This window comes from Rutilus rutilus (assembly GCF_951802725.1).
Source record: "Rutilus rutilus genome assembly, chromosome: 21".
Taxonomy (NCBI): Eukaryota; Metazoa; Chordata; class Actinopteri; order Cypriniformes; family Leuciscidae; genus Rutilus; species Rutilus rutilus.
The window spans coordinates 19,713,886-19,733,206 of NC_140226.1; the positions used below are offsets into that span (position 1 = coordinate 19,713,886).

The 19,321-nt window shown below is 37.6% G+C and overlaps 1 protein-coding gene across 7 annotated transcripts in view; it reads left to right on the forward strand.

Annotated features, from left to right (window-relative positions):
• Positions 1–19,321, forward strand: part of ehbp1 (EH domain binding protein 1) — a 130,964-nt gene that overhangs the window by 48,826 nt on the left and 62,817 nt on the right. For all 7 annotated transcript variants that reach the window (XM_084392944.1, XM_084392945.1, XM_084392939.1 and 4 more), the window contains 2 exons: positions 15,052–15,230; positions 18,970–19,018. In XM_084392944.1, coding sequence (XP_084249070.1) covers positions 15,052–15,230; positions 18,970–19,018 — 228 coding nt within the window. The remainder of the gene's footprint in view (positions 1–15,051; positions 15,231–18,969; positions 19,019–19,321) is intronic.

Below are 19,321 nucleotides of genomic sequence, written 5' to 3' on the forward strand. Positions count from 1 at the left end.
CAGAGGGAATCTTGGGTGTGTGTATGGTAACGTCATATGGTCTTGTAAACACAATCTGGTATAGATTTGAATATTTTCTAAAGGGCTCTCCTTTCGGTTCACCGTCATTCTTCTTACACGGCCTGATATTTGAGCGTTACAAATCTCAAAATGAATATCCATTTTACATAATGTACATTTTTAAATTGATTTATAACTATTTAAAATAATTTAGTTAAAAATGATTCATTTTAAAATGATTGACGTTAGTTCAGCGTTTTATTTTTAATTAGACAATGTTTTGCTGATAACTTAACATGATTTTGCCTTGTGTTAAATGTATATTCAGTAGTTCTTTAGCTAGCTGATTTTTCTGAAAAACACAGTTTATTTATTAATGTTTCAAACTTTTTAAATTAGCACCAAACTTCTGAATGCACCTTTAAGTTTTTATTTATTTGAATCTAGATTCATCTAGCTGATTTGCAGTCTTCTTCTGTCCAGTAGTTGCCTCTTTACATGTAAAAGAAACAGTAAGTTTAGTCATTTTCACATTTTATTTTCAAAGGATGGAAAGATCTAGATCAGTGGTCGGCTTTTTTTCGCAATCCAGATGAAACCAGACAAAATGCATCTAGTTGTTGAAGCCACAAATATAAATTTTACTTCTAAAATGGTCAAATCTAAACGGAAGAGAGCGTGTTATAACGGCTCCTGTTACCCAGATATGACAGCACTACTAGAGCGTGCATCACCGCAGAAAAGCTGAGCATCACTTCAGAAAGCCGACGTGCAAACTGCCAAAAATTAAACCGAAAGTTTAACCGAAAGTCGTCTTCATTAAACGTAGTTAAACTAAAATTACCAGAGCTGATGATGATCTCTCCAGTTGCAGTGTTTGATCTTGAAATTGGCTGATGATAAATCAAATGAAGCTCATATCTGTTGCTTTCTTTGACGTGAATTTGCATGTAGCGTGGGAATTGAAGATTAGATTTATATTAGTTTTGCGTAGACACATTAATGCTGCCAAGTGTTAATGGAACCGTTTAACAAAACGGATAGCTATCCGATCAGTAAAAACACATGAATGACCTGGTGTAAACAGGCCCATTGGAAATCTGTTCTTCAAAGTCTAATTTAAACCTGAAAACAAACAAGCTAAAGGATTTTGACAAATGTAAAACAAATTTGATGGAAAAATGGCTTCAGAAATATTTAAGGTCTTGTACTATTTTTATGTTAGCCATTATGATATTTAAAATATGTATGTGGATGCGCTTAAAAATGGCACTTCATGACAAAAAGGTTGATCTAGATAATCTTATTTGGCTCTCAAGAACTTTGATATATTAGCATTTCAGGATGCCGTTTTTGAAATATGTTGAAGAATTAATCTGGATGCATCAAGGAAGAGTGGAATAGGATGTCTTGGGCTGCGAAAAAAGAAAGGGATGTTCTGATTCACTAGTACATCTTTTTCTCCTCCTCTTTTTTTTTTTATCTCCCTTGTCGTTTGTCTTTTCCAGCAAAGCGATTTTACACCTCCCTGCTCACCCCTCTCTCCTCTCTGTCGTTTAACAGCAGTCTTCCACACAGGGACGCACTGATCTGAGGATTTTCATCAGTTCACGCTTCATAAATTATGGTCTGTATTTTAATATAAAGAAACGGCAAACGCAGTCACTGCAAAGCTCTTTAGATTTACATAAAGCCTTCCGGAGTGAGGCGGTGCCAGGGGCTAGTTCTCTCACAACCAAGACGAAAAACTCAAAGTTTTGAGAAAGATGTTAGTAACTTTGTGCGGTCATGTTCACTTTCACTTGAGTTTTACTTTATCTGTCTTTCCCCTCAAAGAAATCGTGACTAAAGAATTTAGCGCAGTAACCTTCCATTTTCTCCGTTTTTTATAAGTTTATGAAAAGGTTCTGAACTAGTAGAACTAATCACAAGACCAAATTAAATGATGGTGTTCATGACCTGAGAGCCCACAGTGGGAGGGACAGGGCCAGGTTACACTCTTTCATTACACTTCTTTGTTTTCCACTCTCTACCGTCTGATTCAGACTGCAACATAGATAAATTGAAATTAAAGTGAATTAACATTATTTAATTGAGTTCGCAGATGGCAGTGGCATTTTTTAATTAGTTTGTGTGAACACTGGTGGGTTTTGACTCCACATGGTCGTTTCAATGCTTCTGGTCTTTTTTTCCTCTGTTGTAGCATCAGCCCTTTCAATGTTTTGAACAAGATGAAAAGTTTAACAATAAGAAATTAAAGAGCACTTTTAAAATAAAGTTGTTCTTTTTAATTATAAATACTGTATTTTTATTTTATTTGATGATTTTGCATATAATAAACAACATAGGCATATATATATATATGTGTGTGTGTGTGTGTGTGTGTTTGTTTGTTTGTTTGTTTGATTGTTTGTGTACTGTATATATACATGTATATTATATAAAGTATAAAAAATTGTATTCACTTTTTTCTCCATGACTGTAAATTACACTTTTCAAAGAGGCAGCTTCAACCCCCCGCAAAGCTTGCTTTTCATGCTCCCTATTTCACCCTGGTCCAGTTACCCCCCTCTGAAACCTGGGCCAAGTCCGAGGGAGCATGGTTAAGCCCAGCTCGAGGCCCGGTTCCGCTCCTGCACATGGACCGCCCGTCCCTTCAGAGAGCTGAAGAGAGGCCACGAAACCCCTACTGACAGAGGGGCAGTAAGACCCCAATAGTGCCCTCATAATCTGTGAAACTCTACCAGAATAATCTCCCTCAGCTGGCCCTCTACCGCTGAGTGATGCAGGACAGAACCTGAGAATCTGAGACTCTTTAAGACCTTAAGGCCTCAGGACACAGAGAGAGAGAGAGAAAGTCTTAGAGCTTTTATCTGTAAAATCACTCCATTTGATGAAAATATAAATAAAGTGAGGGCTATTTGGGCAGAGAAGGAGAGAGAGAGAGAAAGCATCCTCTTCAAAGCATCTGTGAAAGATGTTTGTGCTCCAAGAATGTCACAAGCATCAGTGTACTGACTTTACCTCAGGGAAACTTTGTCCAGGTGTGTGTTTTGGCTTAATGTGCCTATCCTGATCAGATTCTGGGCAAACGTAGAACTTGTTCCCCATCCAAAAGGTTTTGGATGGACCTCATTTACCTCTTAAACGGCTTCTGCATCCCCATCATCGGATCTGTAGCAGTTCACGGCATGGCAGTTAGCATTTCACTTCTTAGAGGGTCCTCGAGCCATCGGGGCAGGTGTGTGTGAGTGTTTTGAGCCCGTTACTGTAATACCACTATCATTATCCTTCTCTCCTGCGTGTGTGAGTATGTGTGTGAGCTCAGTTCATGAGTTAAGCACTCGAAGAGCTCTCCAATACCCACGTTGACTTGCTACACACAGGCTACAAAGCTCTCGGTAATCTTCCTGTTGTAAGTCCTTAGTTTTATCTGCCAGGGATTACACTTCTGGCTTCAGAGAAAGAGAGAGGGAGCACGAGAGGGAGAGAATGAGAAAAAAGGCTGCGAAGAAATGAAAACAAATCTTTAGTGTAATCTCTAGAAAGAATACCTGTTTGAGTGGGGAAGTTGGCCGGCTGCAGATTGACCAAATCGCCTTATTCAGCATGTTTGATGTGAACGAGGCAGGTGTGTGTGCGTTTGATGATTGTATGTGTTTGGTTTGTGTGTGTTCATTTGTGTACACAAGGATCAGGAGTGTGTGTTTGCGTGTGTGTGTGTGTGCGCGTGCGTGTGTTTGAGGGGTTTTAAGGCCGAGAGCAGTTTGAATGACATGGTGGAGATGGAGAGAGTAACTTTAGATTAATCTTCTCCTGGTCTCTCCTCTCCTGAAGGTGTGTGGCCTTAAACCCGTTTCAACTGGGAGAACCTTTTACCCACAGTCCTCTGCATACCTCCCTGCACTGATCAATAACAGCCCCTGATTTTTAATGGCCCCCACTCAACCTCTGCCTTTTAACCTCTAATACCCATGCCACCCCACACACACATATTATACCCCTTATTTAAATCAAGATGGAATGTGGACCTCTTAAAGGGACCATATTTGACATTGTGTCATTATTATTTTTGTATTTTTATTTCTTTAGTTTAATTTATTTTTTAGTTCTGTTAGTCAAGGTTAGTTTAGCATCATAATGCAGTTTTAAAGTCCACCTGTAGTCAATAATTGTATTATTTTAAAACTCATCTTTGATCACCAAAATTACATATTTAAAAGTTTTTTTTCCTGCATGTGAAACTAGCTTGAATGTAACTCTACACCCTTGCTTCAATTACTATACTTGGAGCTATGAATATGCAAATGAGCCCCGCCTCCACCCTGCATCACACCAGCCCGGACTACCTGTTCCACTCGTTCAACTTTACTGTGGTAAACGGAAGAAGAGGTGGAAGAGTGAATTATACAGGCTCATTTACAAGTCGATGTATCAGAAGGGTAATGCGTTTTATGTATCGCTCTCTATAACGTCGGACACATAACGATAATTAATATGATTAGCATTTTGCTTGACTGTGTTTTCAAACAGCTAATAATGGGTTTGCTAATGTTACACAAACAATGTTCCTGTTCGCCATCTCATTCTGCCTTCTAAAAATCAGCATCCTTACAAATGCTTTGAACAACTTCAGTGGAGAAAGGCACATAGTTCATCATAACATCGTTATATACATCATACTCATAATTAACCTGCTATATTGCTACATCTACCTGATTTTCATACCAACAGAAAAATATACTGGGATAACCTGGCTTCTCTTGAGCCCCCCCCTGCTTTAGAGAATTGTTAATGATATGCTAAAGCCCCGCTCCCATTGTGACAGGATTGGTTACGACGGCATTTATGACGTAGAGAACAACTGCGATTTTAAACTGCGTTTTTGAGACCATCTTTGGTTCACGGAAGTATTATGGAGAAAATACTCAGCAGTGGTGTTGACTTATGAATTTGCATATAGTTTGTTTTAAAGCATATTAAAAACAACACATAGACAAATAAACAACATTAAAAACTTGATTTTCTTCACAGAGGTTTTTTAAATGACCATATTCCACCTTTTCTCTGATCTGTAGACTTAAACTGTTACTTTACCTTTAAGACTTTTACACGTAAAAGACCTCTGTTGTGATTGGCTGACCACGGCATACTGGCGAAGTTCACACTGTTGTTACGACCCGTGCAATAAGGACTAGCCTGACTACGTCAGACTTCGTACTTCCGCTCAATTTCAGTTCGCTTCTGTACTCAGTCTGAGATAGCGACCGTTTTCCCCGTTTTCCTCCGGCCTCAAAACAGCCGGGCCAATCAACGAACAGAGGGCGGGCTGAGAGCCGTAACGTAGACGCTGATTGTACCGTGGATGCATAGATTTACTTCACATAATCTGCAAAAGTCGTTCACAGCCATGTTCACTCCGGTACCTTTCGCATCATACATGTGTTTACAGTGGAAGTCAGATGCGGCTGAGCATGCGCATAACACACGCCATAACCAAACGTTATGTGATTGGCTTACGGGTAACCAATTATTTTAAACTTCAGACAAGCGCCCCCCCGCGAGAAAGAAAACATTTTTCAATTACGCCCTTCCAGACTCTTTCTACGAAGCAAAGCGAAGGAGAAGAGTTTGGTATTACCAGGCTAAATAAGGATGGGCTTGACGTGAACTTTTGCAGTTGGTAAAATAGGGAACCAGCCCCAGCCGACAGATTACCAAAGACACAATTCTAAGTTCCACAAAAAGTATAATTTATTTAAGGTGGAAAAAGTAATAAAATTAAAGAGCAATGCCTTCAGGGTGCCCCAAGGCCAAAATAATAAACAAAATAGACTAAAACATGTATAAAATACCTAATCAGGGAATAAACAAAATTACAAAGAAAATTCCCTAACTTCCTATAAATAAACAAGTCATAAACAAAGTCAAAATAAATGTCAGGACACCCCTAAGATCCTAAAACATAAGAAAGAACCTAATTAAATCATCACAAACAAGGCCAACGCCAGAATGAGCTCCACACCTTTGATCAGCGCCGCCCTTTTAAAGCGGTGCATCAGATCCGCCAATCAGGCTCCTCCGACAGCAGCCAATCCCTGCACACATATACAAAACAACAACCCACACAAAACAGATACCGAAGATCTTAACACTTTGTTAATGCGGGTGATCATGTACTACCATTCAGAAGTTTTGGGTCAATAAGAATTAATACTTTTAATCAGCATGGATCCAGCAAGTTGATCAAAATGAAAGGAAAGACTTTTACATTGTTACAAAATATTTCTATTTCAAATAAATGCTGTTTTTTATATATTCTTCAATGAATCCCGAAAAATTTATCACAATTTCCACAAAAATATTAAGCTGCACAACGGTTTTCACCATTGATATTTCAACATTGATGTTTCTTGAGCACCAAATCAGCATATTAGAATGATTTCTAAAGGATCATGTGACACTGAAGACTGAAGTAATGATGCTGAAAATGTATCTTTGCCATCATAGGAATAAATATATATTTTTTAAATATATTAAAATAAAACCAGTTCTTTTAAATTGTAATATTTAACAATCACTGTTTTTACTGTATTTTTTTTTTTTTTTTTTTTTTTATCAAATAAATGCAGCCTTTGAGCATAAGAGACTTGAAAAAACATGACAAAAATGTTTAAAAAATCTTACAGACCCCAAACTTCTTAGTGATAGTGTATGTTAATGCATTCATGGTTCTGATATCAGTTCAGTGACTCATTTTGCATCAACCATTTTTTGCATAACTTAATGGACTAAGGAGGTATTTTTGAGTCACAAGTTGTGAACATCATGCCTTAACCAGGTGTGAAAAGTTTCCAGCATCAATTAATTTTGTTTGTCCACACTGAAACCAAAAAATGCTTCACAATAACAGCCAATAAAGACATGTTTTGGTTCATATTTATGCAGTGTCTGATTTTGGACCAATGAATGACAGAACGCAGCAAAATTAAGAACCAACCATTCTGTGTTTTTGCATGTCTGGTGCATGTCTTCAGCTGACTGTTTGTCCAGTGTTACTTTCTTATTGGACTCATGGGATTGTGTGTCTCATTAATGCAGTGTTTTGCTAACTATTTTGGTTTACTTTATGTTCCAGGCCCATCAAAAAGGTGAATTACCTCTATCAACTAGCATTTCTTTAGACTCATTATGGAGAACATTTAGCATTATCATTCATCTTAAAGGGATAGTTGACTCAAAATTGAAAATTGTCACCATTTACTCACCTCACTTACTTTCGTCGGCAAAACACAAAAGAAGATATTTTGAAGAATGTTGTTAAAGGAATAGTTCACTTTATCCCATAATTTACTCACCCCCAAGCCAAGTATATAACTTTTTTCTTTCAGCCAAACACAATCAGAGTTATATAAAATAATCTGGTACGGCCGTTGCCGGAAGCCAGTGGTTATAGTTTTATAAAGTTTTAAATATGGTTATTTTTCATCACTTCGCTTCAGAAAGCATTGATTAACCCACTGGAGTGATATAGATTACTTTTGTGATGGATGGATGCCATTTTGGAGCTTCAAAAACTTCAAAAAAAAACAAAGCTGGGAAGAGCCAGGATATTATTTAACATAACTCAGATTGTGTTCGGCTGAAAGAAGAAAGTCATATACACCTAGGATGGCTTGAAGGTAGGGGTGTGCGATATCATGATTTTTGATCGTGAATGATCAAAATGTCTCCAGGTTCTCCTTTTGAAGAAATATCGTAGTATCGTGCTTCAGTGCATTCTATCAGTTCTGGCGCCTCCGTCCCAATATATTGTACAACATGACGTACATTCACATCACCTTAACGCTGAGGTAGGGTTAGGCTCACGTGAGATTGCAGTTATTCACAATCACAAAAGTATATTATTTGCATGCATTTTAATGCTTTGCCGGACGGTTAAGCGTTTTAGTCGCACACTGTTCTGACGAGCGCTTTTCTGAGCACGTATCGTATTATTTGCCTAAATGGTCTGTCATTCTTTTTTCCTTTAGATTTTTTTACCTTGTAAGAGTGCATTTTTAAAATAGGGAAATTAGTTTGACTGGACTGCTCAGTCACTTGTAAAATAGTAAAACCAACATGAAAAGCATGGTTAAAATCGTGAATCTGGATTTTCCTGAAAAAAATTTGTAAAATGATAATTTTGCCATAATGCCCAAACTTGAGGGTAAATTATGTCAATTGAGTAAATTATGGAATAATCTTCATTTTTTGGTGAACTAGTCCTACAACTAAACAGGTTGGTTATCATTGACATCCACTGTATGGACAAAACAACATATTCTTCAAAATATCATCTTTTTTGTTATACAGACAAAATAATATTATACAGGTATGGAACAACATGAGGGTGAGTAAACGATGACAGACTTTTTGGGTGAACTATCTATTTTAAGTCCTATTTAAACAAAAAAGTAAAGAAAAAAAGACAAAAGAATATATACACACAAATTGATAAACTTGTGTGCCACACACACATTTTTCTTTCTTAAAAAAAAAAAAAAAAAAACCTAGGAAAGATATAAGGCATCAATCACTAATAATTATTTTAATTTATTGTTTTTTTTTATTATATAGGTTCAAAACCTTTTCAAGTACCCCCAAGTGTACATGTACCCATGGTTGAGAATCAGTGCCTTTAATGTGAAGTAAACCTGGCGTTTGTCATGTAGAGAGCTTGTCGATCTGTTGCTGGTTACGTTTTTATGTCTTTGATTATCTTAAGTGTGCGTCTCGTCTCATCTCTCATGCGTGATGGCGTTTGATGGTGTGAAACATGCCTCGGTAAAAGCCTTCCTTCCTGACTCCATCGATCCCGCTTCACACTCCGGCTGACGTATTGACGTGGGCGTGTTTTGATCAAGGCCTCGTTCAGATAGGGGTGACTTTGTAATTATATTCTTTTTAATTGCTTTCGCTTATCAGGGCTCTCATCTGCCAACGAGACCGTACCTCCGCGGACAACGATCTGACGGCGGAGCGGAGCAGAGCACACCTGATGTTTCCCTCTCTTCCTTTCCTCATCCCTCTCTCCCTCCTTCTTCTTTGCGCAGTATTACTGCTGCTCTGCTCTTAATGAGTTTCCGTGTGCATTGCGGATTCATTGATAAATGACAGCTTTATCAGAGCAGATCGCTGAACTTCGCCTCCTGTAATTTGTTTGTAGAGGAGTGTTGTCTAAAGCAGATTAGTGCTGTATAGATTTAGTTTTTCCTGCTCTACACACCCTCTCATCCCTGCTGTAACTAACAACGCTGCTTTAACACTAAAAAAAATCTTTTATATGTTTTTTTTTTTCTCATGTCTAGATTCGCCTTAGTAAATCACGTTTTTTTTCATAGGGTTTGTTTAGTGTGGCGGTAATTTGAAGGTTGTTGTTAAGTTCTGTGCGCGCGCTTTGCCAGAAATGTTCGCATGTTGATGTTTAGCGTTACAGTGATTTGAGTCGTTCGATATGTTTCGTGATCGCCTGCCTCCCTCTATCAGAGCTAACCCCGTGCCAGTCGCCTTTTTTGCTTCTAAATACCTTTTTTTTGTGTGTGCGCGTGTGTGCAGGCCTCACTAGATAAAGCTCATTTACACAGTTCAGAGTTTTGGGCTATGCCTCTCCGCCAGTGTTTTCACCGCCTCTAACGTTAGATTACACCACATTACACATGTATAGCACACGAGCGCGTGCGGGAGATTTGCTCTCGCTCGTATCCTCCCAAATTTTCTTATGTTTTAGCGAGGGCTGTTGTGTTTAAATTTTTAAAGCCGTGTAGCTTAGCATGGGAAACAGGCCCCGGAAATGTGATTTAGTCATGCTCGCATATTTTGTGTTTTTGTACAAGGCCCAAAAAACTCCCCCTCAGCCTCAAGCTTAGGCAAATGAACTTCGCTCGTTTCTGTAAGGAAACTTGGTAAGTTTGTCATTGGAAATGATGAAATTCATATGAAACTGGTGCTGTTTGAGCAGAGGTGAAAACATCTTTCTTTGTCACTTAAAATCTAAGGAAGCACAAGATATGAATATACTTTTTAAAGTTACAATCTTTTTTTTTTTTTTGCAGAATTTGTACATTTCCGATCTGATCTTTCATTGTGCTGATGACTTGTTGAATCCCTTCTTTTATTGATCTTTGTCAGATATGACAATCTCTTCCACTTCAAACCGTTTCACATTGGAGAGGCCACAGCTTTGTGATTTGAATTTCCATGCGGGCTTCAGCGTTTGCAGTTTTGAAATGACACCGTATAATTATAATAGTAATTTGATATTACTTTAATGTCTATAATATGCGTTCCCGTAGTGTCATGTTCCATGCGAGTTCTCATTTTTATAATTGAGCTTTTGATTTGGTTCAAAGCATTTCAGCGAATCTTTCACAATTGAATATCCAAGGTAATTGGAAACAATAGTAAAGCCAGGTACGGAGACGCACATTTAGGGACAATTTAGTCATTAGATTCAAGGTGCAGTTGAATAATTGAGAAGCAATTACAGGAAGCAAAACAATTAATAATAAACAATTGAACACCACTTGGCGAATCGCAACTAATTCTGAGACCACTCTGTAAGATCATAAAACTATTCTGGGTGTGTAAGAGAGCTTAGAGTGCTGACACACACACACACACACACACCATAGATAGATGTTGCCGCAGGCATTTTAAGTGGATGCGTGATTGAAGCTTCCGCTGTTTTGGTGCCTTTTTTTTGTTTGTGTGTGATTGCATCAGTTTATTGAAGTCTTTTTTCCTTGTATTTCTGTTGCAGTTCACAGAATTAGTTTGGGCCCTAGAGGTCTAAAGGTTAAAATGTTTAGTGTGACAACAGGGAAATGTAATTTTAAGAGCATATTAATGGAATGTACAAAGAATGACGGTTTTAAGCAAAAGACTACCGTTCTGATCACATGACCTCTCCTAGTTCGTCTGCCAAACTCTTTTACTCCATCTTCTTTCTCACGTCTTCTCTTTCACCCTTCATCTTTCTTACTCTCATTCAACACAGATTAAGTTTTCCCCCTCCTCATCTCCTTTTACCTTCTCCTCCCTCCTCGCCCCTGTCCTCCACCATGTGTCAGGTGTGTGTGTGTGTGTACGTTCGCTGCCATCATGAATAATGAATATCTTTTCTGTCTCCATCTTATTTTTGGCAGATGTTGAAATGCTGCATGATTTTTTTTTTTTGCCGTTTTGTTTTTTCCTCTCTTTTTGTGTGTGTGTTGGATAGCGATGAATGCAGCTTCATTTTAATATGTTCTGTTTGTAGGAAGAAACGGTGCTGTAATCCTGTCCTCCAGCGCAGAAACACGCCGCTGCCAATCGTTTATTTTTCTCCTCCTATCCCCACACCCCCTCCCCCCCGCGACCGCTGCTCAGGGCAAGACAGCGCTGCGTTTGATAAGTACACGCGCTCTATGTGACACCAGAAATCCCTGTCAGTGTTGTTTCAGTAGACACATGTAGTTTTGTAAGAACGTGCACTCTGTGCTGTGAGCTTGTGAATGAAGGCAGAACTTTTACACAGTTTCATCAGAACTGTTTTTTGTTCCAGTGCTTCATCATCTCACTGAAATCACTGTTATTTTGTGAATGCACAGGAATGACTGGAATTTGGTTTAGCCATTAATGTTTTTAAAGAACCCAAAATGGAATGATAGTTTTGTTTTATTCCAATCTGCATAATCTGAGAACAATTCAGATGTTTTTGCTGTGGTTTACAGGAGAAGCGTTCAGTAGTTTATCTCTTAACCATGTATTTTACAGTAATACAGTTGAGCAGTTTATATTTGAGCAGTTTACATTAAAAACGTTTTTTTGAAGGTTTACAACGGAACAGTACAGAAGTTGATCTTTAAAAAGAACAGTTCAGTTTATATTAGTAGTTTATCAATTAGTAGTTTATATTTGAACAGTGATAGTTCACAATTGAATAGTTTAGCAGTTAACATTTAAACAATTAAGCAGACAAGTTTATCTTTAAAAAAAGTTAAGTTCATATTTAAACTATTCAGTTTAAATTTGAACTGTATGGATTACAGTTGAAGTTTAGTAGTTTACATTCCAAAAATAAACATTTCATAAACTGGTATAGTACATTTCAGCAGTTTATATTTAAACAATGCTTATGAAACATTCAGATATCAAATTGAATAGTCAGTTTTCAGAAATTATGTCAGAAAGTCAGAAATGATGTGTAAGTCAGTTTGCAGTGGAACACTTCAGTAGTTTATATCTGATCAGTTCATTTGTTTATATTTGAACATTACAGTTAAAGGGATAGTTCACCCCAAAAATGAAAATTCTGTCATCATTTACTCACCATCAAGTTGTTCCAAATCTGTATGAATTTATTTCTTCTGCTGAACAAAAAAATATATATTTTGAAGAATATCGGGAACCAAACCGCAGAAGAAAGAAATTCATAAAGTTTTGGATAAACTTGAGAGTGAGTAAATGATGACAGAATTTTCATTTTTGGGGTGAACTATCCCTTTAACTGTGGAACAGTTCAGTAGTTTAAAATGAATACTTTAGCAAATGTAGCATTTTAGCAGATTTTGGTTTTTATAACAGATCATATGAGTCATTGACAGTAGGACAAGTAGGCACTCTGGAGTCAACTCATTTTTACAGCAGCGGAGGATGAATTAAGTAAGCCATGGTTCCTGAGAGTTTAAACGTGTCTTGGTGTGTCAGTGTTACTGTTTTCCTCCCGCTGTAAAGGTGCCACAGGGCACTGTTAGCCTAAAGAGCCGAGTGCTCCTAAACGGCTGTTGTCTTCTAATTGCTTTAATAGCACCTGGCCGGTAATCCCAGGTAATTATTGAGCTGAAATTAGACAGCTACTTCAAACATCTCTTAAAAGGAGCAAAGACTGCCTCAGGAACTTACAGCTCTCTTATCATGCATGGCGGAAAAGTGACATGGAAAAGTGGTTGCGGGTTTTGCATTCGTGTGGAGCTTAACGTGTTCGTCCCCGCCCCCATGTAGCATGTGTGTGTATGCAGGGAATACATGTGCAGTCTCTTCAGTAAATCACTGTTGTTGATCTCTGATTGAATATGAGACCTTTTAATATGAGGAATTAGCTTTTCCTAATTAAAAGCAAGCATCCTAGTTTGAGGTCACTTAACAGATTGGGCCTATCACAAAAGAAACAACAGTAAAATAAAGGGAAGAATAAACTTAAAAGCTTTACTCATCAATAATGTTCTCCTCTAAATGAGGTTCAGACTATGTAAATGTGTTTTTTTATGTTTATTCGCATAAAATAATACAACTGTTGTACTTCATTGTTGGGTGTTTGTTTGTATTCATCTGTGTTTACTGTTGTGGTTGCTTCCTGAGCATTGTTATTAGTCTGTCTGTGTGTGTGCACATCTCTTTCTAGAGTAAAAAGGCTGTTGGAGCCCCAAGGGCCCCTCACTTGACTTTTCCCTCCTGCTCTTTCAAGACAACCTTAACCTTTCAGATTGTGCAGAAGGATGTATAAACGCACAAATAACACACTTGCCCCCGGTGGCATTCATTTGGATCTTAGCATTTAATTATGATAATCTAAGAGGCAAGCATTTGAAGAATTTAAAGGAAGTTACAGGTTCACCGTTTTGCCAATCTACTCAAACCACACCTTTAGGACGTCACGGTTCCCTTTATAATATCATTGCTTGTTTTTTTTAATAGTTTTTGAGTTTTGGTCTGTAATTTACATAAGTCTGCTCTAGGCCCCTCACAAGCATTTTTTTTCAAGTTTGTGCGTCCTTGAAACCTCCTGCAGTAGCAAATTGTGTCCAAAAGGGGGCGTTGTTAAGCTGCCGTACATGCGTGAAATGTTGACCAGCTGATGTATAGCGCTCTTATCAGGGGAATGGCAGAGTCTCTCTTCCTTTGCACACACAGATCCATACAGATACCTGTCCTATGATAATGTATTTCTGCAGGATGAGCACTCTTTTATAACATGTTAGATTTGTATTTAGATGTGGAATCTATCAAGCTGCAATTCATCAGATAGCTGCAAGTTTTGTCTCAGGCTATTTGATTATCGTTATTAAAAAGTTATTGTGAGAGGAAAAATGCGAGCGTGTGCACCGCAGAATATGAATTTCAAGCGATATGTATCCGTAACGCGCCGTCTCCATTTTTAACGGGATTATGTCCGAAAGTGGCCAGACTCCCGGTGCGAAGGGGTTCCTGCCGCTTTGTGTTTCTGGATTTGCGGGATTAGAATTCTCGTTCCTCCGTTTAGTTGGACTCTTAATCCAGACTGATACAGCTTCAAAGGCTGGTCTTTATTAATCATGTGTTTACATTATCCATGGTCATACACTCCTTACAGACCAAAGCTCTCATTAGAACGAGCATGTAAGTCTTTTGTGTGCATTTTTCTGTGTGTTTGTTCAAATTAGACAGAGGGTTTCAGCAGAGGCGACTTTTAACAAAGCTAAGCTTACAAAGCTAATTGGAGAGAGATGGGTTGGATCTGATGTTCTTGATTGGAATTTAAGGACTTTTGAAGAAAAGAGAGACAATAAGAGGGTTGTGTGTGTAGGCCTATGTGTGCAAGAGAGAATAATAGTGAGTATTTGAAAAATAGTCAAGGTTTGGACTAAATGAGTTTAGTGATTTGGGTTACAGTTCATGTTTCCGTATAATTAAAAGTTGTGTTTCTCTAATTCCTTTCCCTTTTCTGCATATATTATGCAACACATTGCTATTGTGTATAATGAAAATGAAAAGAAAAACAACAGAGTTTTTTTTTTTTTTTTTTCGTCTGGTGGTACATTGACAAGACTAGCCTGGCAAAGACATTATTGGACCACTGTTTTGCATGCTCATGAATATTGATTTGGTTATGTATACTTTTATTTATTTAATGTATATATTTGAATGTATTTCTTTTCCTGTTCTGATGAATAAATAGTCTGTGAGATATATTGATCTCAAGTCAAAACTGACATGTAATTAATTTACTTATGTTTTAATTACACCATTCCCTCTCTTTCTCTTTTTCTTTAGCCCAGTCCAATTCCCAGTCCTATTCTTGGTGGGAGGCCGAATGCAAGTCAGTCCCTATTGGCCTGGTGTCGTGAGGTCACGAAAAACTACAGAGGCGTCAAAATCACCAACTTCACCACTTCCTGGAGGAATGGACTGGCATTCTGTGCCCTTTTACACCACTTCAGACCTGACTTTATGTAAGCCATGAACGTATATGACAATACACACTCTTACATAAGCCTCAGCACACACAATATGTGCTTCCTTCAGTGCATGGGTGATGATACAACTTACCCTCTCTGTAAAGGGAGAGTTCACCCAAAAATGAAAATGGTGACATCTTGTTTTTTATTACACATACGGAAATAAATCATATGGGTTTGGAACGTCACGAGGGCACTTTGACATGCAAAAAAACCCAACACTTTTTATCATTAAAGAAGTAAATCTTCTTTTGTGCATCTCTCAATCACATTGACAAAAATTACAGTATGCCCATTTTGTTAGATTAAGGGGGTGACAATTTGTCTACTGACACATATTACACCAGTCTCTCTATAGTTACTCTTTACTCATAGAACACTATTAGGGCTGTCAGAGTCTCTTGCATAAACAATACTCAGTTTTACAAAAAAAAGGCCTCATGACACTATGGAGATTCACAGTTTTTATTGATTGTTCTTTTTAATGTTAACCCATTATTAGCTGTTGCCTTTGATCAAAATAATCATCAGATGACTCAATAACCTCTATATAATTGATAGAGACAGCCCTAAACTCTATGTATACACAACTCACTTATTTCACCTCTTTCTTTCTCTCTCTCTCTCTCTCTCTCTCTCTCTCTCTCTCTCCCTGTGAGAATCTCACTCTGTGTGGGGGGTCTAATATGGTTTATGAAGGAGATTTAATCCCTCTGTTTTATTTCTGAACATTTCTGTGTTTGGTCTCATCAGGAATGACTCAAATCCTCCTTAATTACTACACTTACAGCAGATTCATCACAGTGCTGACAGCGCCACGGCCAACCACCCTCTGGGTTTAGCATACGCTAAAGTATCAGGAATCTGGCCGCCGTCTATTTAAGGATGAGATTGACTGATTTATTATCTGTTACTTTTGCACTGATTTCCATGTATCAAGACATTTTTTTTACATTTTCTCTGTACTTTTCGCACACACTGGCCTTAAGTGACAACCTGCATTTAAAATGTACCCTGTTTGCTGAATGCATTCATGTCATGTCATGTTGTGCATTGTTGATAAGTGACGAAGATCAAAAATATATATTTTTATTAATCTCTGCAATGATTTTTCTGCTTGCATAACAAAGCGAGCATAAATATTATCCAATAATTTTGTGGTATACTATACTATATATATATATATTTTTTTTACTATAACAGTTCATTTCTTTGTCTGTGAGGGTACTGTTAATAAAAACACCGGTGGATGGACTAATGCCGGTTCACGTCTTTGCTTTGGAGAGTATTGTTAAAAAAACACTGGAAGATGGTCTATAAGTGACCTTCCCCTATCTTTTTTTTATTGAAGAGTTGCTGGGAGTACAACGGGGTTACATGAGTCCTGCAACTTGCCTCAGTTGGGGAGGTAAACATAGGAAAGAGTGTTCTAATGTTCATGGGTTGGTTTACTGCCTCATTGATTGTGTTTTTCTTTTCCTTTATTTTTTTTTTATGGATGTTCCATTTGTTTTTGTTTTGTTTTGGGTTGTTGTCAGAGATATTAAGTAATTTAATGGTGCACCAGCTTTGGTTATACCACAGGTGCAGTGTTTATCCTTTCATACTTAACTATGTCCGATGTTTTAAGTAGAGGAGGAATGACAGAAAAGGTTTACATCATGGAATGTTAAAGGTCTTAATGGTCCTATAAAGAGATGAAAAAAAAAATCTCATCTTAAATGAACGTCTTAAATCCAATATAATCTTCCTTCAAGAGATACTGTGCATTTACTCAAAAGCAAAAGAAAAAAAGAGAGATGCATTTGCTCAATTCAGATCATCTTAGGTTGCAGAAACCATGGGTGGGACACATTTTCCATTCTAAATTTAATGCTAACGCAAAAGGAGCAGCTATAATAATACACAAAAGAATCTGCTTCTAATGTTATTTCTCATCGTCAGGATTGTTATATCATGGTGTCTGGAAAACTATTTCATACCCAGGTCTTGCTGGTGAATGTTTATGGCCCCAATAGACCTTATTCAGAGCAGCGTCATGACCGGTATGAAAGTGAGGCTGTGAGGGATAGAAACCATGTTATCAATGGCATCCGCTGTAAAAAAGCTGTATAAAGCTAGATCACTTACACTTTTCCACAGCTCATATAGTTTTTTTTTGTCTACTGAAATATCTTGGAAAGATATTTTTGCAGTGTTTCATCAGCAGAACAATCCAAAAACACATTAAATAACAGTTAAACCCACTGAAGAGATGCATGTCTATCCCTCACAGTCTCGCTTTCATACCCTTTAAAAATTAAAGATGGCGCTGCTGTGAATAAGGTCTATTGGTATGATAAGAAATTCGTTAATAAGCTGTTTGTGGCTTCACTCAGCTTTAATTCACATTACCTGATTTTAGGTGGTGATCTTAACTGTGCAATGGACCCGAATATGGACCCTTTCTAAAATGTCAAATTAAATCTCAGTCTTTTTGAGCCAAACTGGTTGTGTTGACCCCAATAATAAGTTTTTATTTTTTTCTATGAACACAGTGATAAGGCTGGCTGACTCTTAGCTCATCAACTTCAATCCAGATCATCAGCACAACATATTTCCCAAATTGTAGATGATGGAGAATGAACTATTGATCCCCTTACAATTAATAACATTTTTATGAAATTTTATTGTAGACTTTGTCAGTCTCAATTGGTAGTTTTTTTAATAAAATATATGTCCCCACTATTTGAGTACAACATAAAAAAGACTTAGATCATCCCCTGCAGCTGATCTAAGTCTAAAAAAAGACTTGGATCAGCTGCAAGAAATATCTGAGGCCATATCAGCATTGCAGAGTGGCAAGGCGCCAGGGCCCGATGGCTCTCTGATCGAATTCTAGAAGAAGTTTTCTGCTAAATTATCTCCACTCCTACTTAATATTTTGAACATTCTTTATCTTAAGGAACTCTACCAAAATCTCTTACTGCAGCACTGATTACACTTCTATTGAAGTCCGAGAAAGATCCAACAAAATGTAGCTCATATTGACCAATTTCTTTGCTAAATGCAGATGTCAAAATGTTAATTTCTTTTATCATCATTATTATTGCTATTCTTTTTTTTATTAATTTTCATTATCTTTTGTACTATTACAGTTTAATTTACATCCTCTAAGGCAGTCTTTTCTGGATAGGTTGGTGAGGGATTGAAAATGTAAAACAAATATTGTAGTATACTATTCAAGATAGAATCAAATCTCAGTAAATGAACTTTACAATATTACCAGCTGAAAATGCAGTTTAACTGGATGTGTTTATAAATGGCGTTTCATGTGGAGAAAGGCTTTTAAAACGCATTGTGCCTTAGGGGACAGTGCCCAGCCCACATCAAGGTTTAAATGACATGTAGTGAATGCTTATGATAGAAGAAAAATGAAATATCGGAAATAAAAAAGGATATCGTCCATTTTTAGAGTAGCCCCACTACTGTTTCCCCAGCTAAAGAGAGGAAAGACCCCAGGCGCACAGTGGGTATGGTGATGGAGAACGAGAGATGAAATGTTTAATGTGTTGAGTGCTTGAGTAAAGGGTGTGTGTGTGTGTCTAATTTTGCTTGCACTCACACACACTCTATTAGTTGTGTTGATTGCAGAGCTGTGAAATTGCATGTTACAGTTCTACAGCCATTACATGAGATGCATATTTAAAGCTAACTCTCTCTCTCTCTCTCGCTGTTCTTTCCTCCCTCCTAGTGACTACAAGGCTCTCAATCCTCAAGATATTAAAGAAAACAACAAAAAGGTAAATGCTACACACTCTCTTTCTCTCTCCGTTTGTTTGTGCATCAGTAATCCTCCTCATAGGTGATTTTTGTTATAAATCTGATTCACTCCCACCCAGCGTTCTCTAATTGCCACTTTCAGAATGCGGCTCCCCTGCCGACACTGATGGAAAGAGTGTATGTGTGTGTGTTTTTGCTCGTGTTTGTGTGGATGGAGTAAGTCACCTGGGAGTCATAAGATAGCATCATAATTTATAAACATGCTATGAATAAACTTTACAGGCTTCTCCACAGAGAGAGAAGACAAGAGAGAGAAATAAAGG